At 36.0% G+C, this 4,106-nt stretch overlaps 2 protein-coding genes across 2 annotated transcripts; one reads left to right on the top strand and one right to left on the bottom strand.

Annotated features, from left to right (window-relative positions):
- Positions 1-206: 206 nt before the first annotated feature.
- On the top strand, positions 207-4,100 carry LOC109244844. Its single transcript, XM_019411999.1, has 7 exons — positions 207-285; positions 1,447-1,921; positions 2,001-2,239; positions 2,319-2,522; positions 3,553-3,639; positions 3,725-3,850; positions 3,956-4,100. The coding sequence occupies exons 2-7, from the start codon at positions 1,471-1,473 to the stop codon at positions 4,088-4,090; spliced, it is 1,242 nt and encodes a 413-aa protein (XP_019267544.1). The 5' UTR covers positions 207-285; positions 1,447-1,470; the 3' UTR covers positions 4,091-4,100.
- Positions 467-808, bottom strand: LOC109244839. The gene has a single exon (XM_019411995.1). It carries the CDS (start codon positions 806-808, stop codon positions 467-469), a length of 342 nt encoding a protein of 113 aa, XP_019267540.1.
- Positions 4,101-4,106: the final 6 nt, after the last annotated feature.

The raw sequence follows: 4,106 nt of genomic DNA, 5'->3' as shown, positions 1-4,106 counted from the left end.
ATTGGGGAAACATCGGAGGAGGAGGATGGGTTTGATGATACTGATTGGGACTGGATGGAAGCAGATGATTAAATAACAAAATTATAAAATTCTTTTAAGTTAATTCTTTTTTGAGTGAGTGATAATGGTTTTTTTGTATATAAATATTTTATGATTATTTTTATTTATATCATTTAGAAATTATTCTGACATGCTTCAATTTTGCAGGATTTGAGAGAGATTTCGGATACTTTTGTTCAGTTGTTGAGGCCCGTCCCTTCTCCCACGTCCTCTTTGGTTTAGTTGGTAATTTCTATCCTCCATGAAATTATAGCAATATTATAGCTAATATAAATGAGTTTGGTTGAGTTTGAATCGACTTGAGGGTGTTATTGCTCTGTGGACTGAAATTTGTGTTCGTTAAAAGTGTGCTTCAGTTGAAAAACTGATTTGCTGCTGAAAATTGCTTGAGTTACTGAAATTTGTCTTAGTTAAAAGTGTGCTTCAGTCCAATCCCATTCATTAAAGACTCCCACTGATCTTCAATCTTGTCTCTCATTTTCTCCTTCATTTTCTTCCTCAAAGTAATCACTGCTTTCACATCAAGATTCCCACTTTTGCCAGAAGAAACCAATTTACTCTCCTCAGCAGATTTCTCCACAGTCTTTTTGTTATTCCCACTTTGGATCAAAGCTTTATCTTGTAATATACTTCTTTTTGACATGAATTTCCTCCGGCCGCTGGTGATGATCTCCGGTGCCCGGGCGGTAAGGACATGTTGGATTTCTGAGCTGAGGGCAGTGGATCTTGGTTGAGCTGTAAGCATCATTGTAATTATTCACACCCCCACCTACGTTGAAAATTCAAGACTATAAGCTGAGCAAATGAATTATAATTGTGTAGATATTATGTATGTAGGGTGTGACACATCTGAGATATATTTTTCCAACAAACTTGTTAATACTACATACAGTTTTATTGAGTCATTTAAGTAACAATCATATGTGATCATATCTGTTGATCAAAGTAAAGACTATTTTGAATTGTTTTGAGATTTCAGTTGCACTAGCAATAATCAGATTGTATGTGATCATATCTGTTGATCAAAGTAAAGACTATTTTTAATGAAACTTATAGCCAGAATATTGATGAGATGGCACCTTCAGTTCAAAGTCATGTTGAATATGTTGGAAGTTCATCGGCAACTTCAAATCAATTCACATACTACTCACCTGATAATAATGGCTTTCAGTTGCAATAAGACCATAGTAATATTGAATGTGATGATGCTGTTATTTCTGAGTGCTTGTATTTCTTAACTGTACTTCTTAACTGCTTGTATAGCCAGCAGCAACAGTACGTTAAGAATTAGCCCAAATATAGTCATTGACTTGATGTTTCTTTTCTTGAATGACTTGATGTTTCTTTGTTGTTTAAAGGCTAAACTATATTGTGTTTGCTTTTCAGAATCTGAAAAATATTTGAATAGTCATGAATCAAGAAGGGTGCTCAAGCAGAAATAAGAAAATATCCAACCGCATTCCAGCTGGATCACTTGCATCTTTGCGAAATCAAAGGGTTTCGTCATTGACAACAAAAAGAACCTTCCAAGCTACAAGGTCAAATGCAAATGAAGAACGACAATCAGAAGGTGGATTACCTTCATCTTTGCGAAACCAAAAGGTTTCGTTGTTGACAACAAAAACAACCTTGAAAGCTCTACGGTCAAATGCAAATGAAGAACGACAATCCGAAGGTGGATCTCAATTGCAAGAACAAGTACAACAAGTGCCACAGAATTGCACCTCTTCAGCAACACAAGAAGTACACGAACAAGTGCAACAAGCGAATATGGATTCCATCACTCCTGCATCACAGGGAGTACATGAGCGATCTGATGATTCTACCACTCATGAAGCAGTTGAACAAATTGAGGAACAAGGCAAATATATAAAAATTTTTAATCATAAACTTAACTAAAAATAGTGATTAATGATTATCTTTGTTTTGTACTATTGCAGGCCCCTCCTCGCCAAAAAGAAAAAGAGGTCGTACTCAAATGCCAAGAGTTCATGTTAGAAAGGAGCGTAAAATAATCACTCTAAATGAGTTTAATCAACCCATTGGTCCTACTAAAGAGGTTGTAAAAGAGCTGGGTAGCTTCCTCGGCACATTGGCAAGGAGTGTGACTTTTTGTCCTCTTAATGTAGTTAATTGGAGGAAACTAGACACAAAAGATGATATGTGGACATATATCAAGGTATGAAGTTACCAATGTCCAATAAACATGGATGCTATTTCTTATTTCTTACACTAACCCAATTGCACTAAATTTGTAGGAAAAATATGACATTCCCGACGAGGCAAAAAAATGGGTTTTTGAATCAGTTTGTAGTGCTTGGAGAAAGTATAAAAGTCAATTAAAGGCAACTCACTTCACAGCCTATGACAATGATGAGCTTCGAATGGAGAATAGGCCAATAGATGTTCCGGAATCTCACTTTAAGGATCTTCTTAACTATTGGAACTCCGATCCTCACAAGGTAAACTTGCTTGTGATCATGAATCTTGTTGGATGTAAGACATCAAATCCAGATCTTTTCAGATGATTAAGACGTAGTATTCATCATACACATCTGTTGAGCTGCTCTAGAGCAACGTTATGTATTGCAGTTCTATTCATTTGTATTCAATATTTCTTCTGATTACAAATTTCCGGGTAACATAAAAACACTGACAAGTCCCAAGGTAGCATAAGTTATTTGGATAATGTATCTGAGTCAAAAGACTTGGATGTTAACATGCTATAGTCCTTATAGACCAGGCTATTGAAGAGGGTGGATCCAGAATTTCCAAACCTATTAATCTAGATCCTGATAGAGCCAAGAAAGGTCTGCTTGTTACATAGTTAGCAGCTAGGGATATGACTTGCACATATTAGGACATCTCTTCTGTTTTTTTCATAACAGAGGCTGTTTTGAGGCCCTATCCAAAACACTGCTTGAAACATATGGTAAATCCTGATCTCGTGAGATCAGGTATCTGACAAATCAGTTAAGGTCCAGTCTTTTCTGCTATCCATCTACTTGTGTACTCTTTCCTCACAAGTCTGCACAAAGTGTAACCTTGAACATTTGGCTAGTGGACATCCAAAAGGCAAGGAACCTTGTATCTCTACAGCTATGCTGGTATTATTGAGTGAGGGTTTCCAGTAAATTTCGTATCTATAATCTGTCCACCCTTCACATATGAACATATTTTCACGCATGCATGGTATCGACAGGCCCTTCACATGCTCAAAGTTTCCACCATCTTTTGAAAATGTAGAAACAGACCTTGAAGTAATCCAGATCTTTTCTGCATTGTGATATTCTATATAATGTGTAAGCTAGCTGCTTTTTAAGATGATGCTGCAGTATGCATTCTCTTTTAGTATCTGTTATTCTGCAAATATTAGTATTTGTCACATAGTAATATAGTATCACAGTTGTCATATCTTTTCACATGTTTCAGTATCTAATGTGCAAGACTAATTACTGTTGGTTGCTATTTGGTTGACTCGTTTATTTGCAGAAAATGTCCGAAACCAATATAGTGAATCGAAATAAGTTGAAGTGTCCACACACAGCTGGCAGAACACCTTTTGCTCTAATTCGCGAGGTTTGATGTTTTATCTTTCTTATTTTTTTAAAATTATGGACTTGCTAACTTTATATGGAAAGATTACTTGTTTTCATGTAACTAGGAAAAAAAGAAGGAAATCTCTGATACTTCAGATACTGTATCAAGTAAGGACATGTTTGTGGCAACAAGAAAAAGAAAACTTGGCCGCGCATACAAAAGCTCATATGACAATACGACTAGTAAAATTGTACGAAATTTCTAGTTTAAAGTTTGTCATGCTTATTTATTTGTTCTTAATTATTGATTCAACTTTAGTTACTTAAAACTCTTTTTTCTCGCATTTGGTTTGTAGGCTGAAATGGAGAGAATGCAATCTACTCAGGAAAGTGAAGGTGACAATCATTCAATCGATGCTTTTGCATCAGTCATGGGACCGGAACATCCAGGTCGAGATTGTATGGACGAGGGGTTACCAAGACTGTGTTAAAAGGGCAAAAAGGGAA

Source organism: Nicotiana attenuata, unplaced genomic scaffold (assembly GCF_001879085.1).
Source record: "Nicotiana attenuata strain UT unplaced genomic scaffold, NIATTr2, whole genome shotgun sequence".
Lineage (NCBI taxonomy): Eukaryota > Viridiplantae > Streptophyta > Magnoliopsida > Solanales > Solanaceae > Nicotiana > Nicotiana attenuata.
Note: the sequence above shows the minus strand (reverse complement) of the source record. Positions and strands in the feature narration are given on the sequence as shown.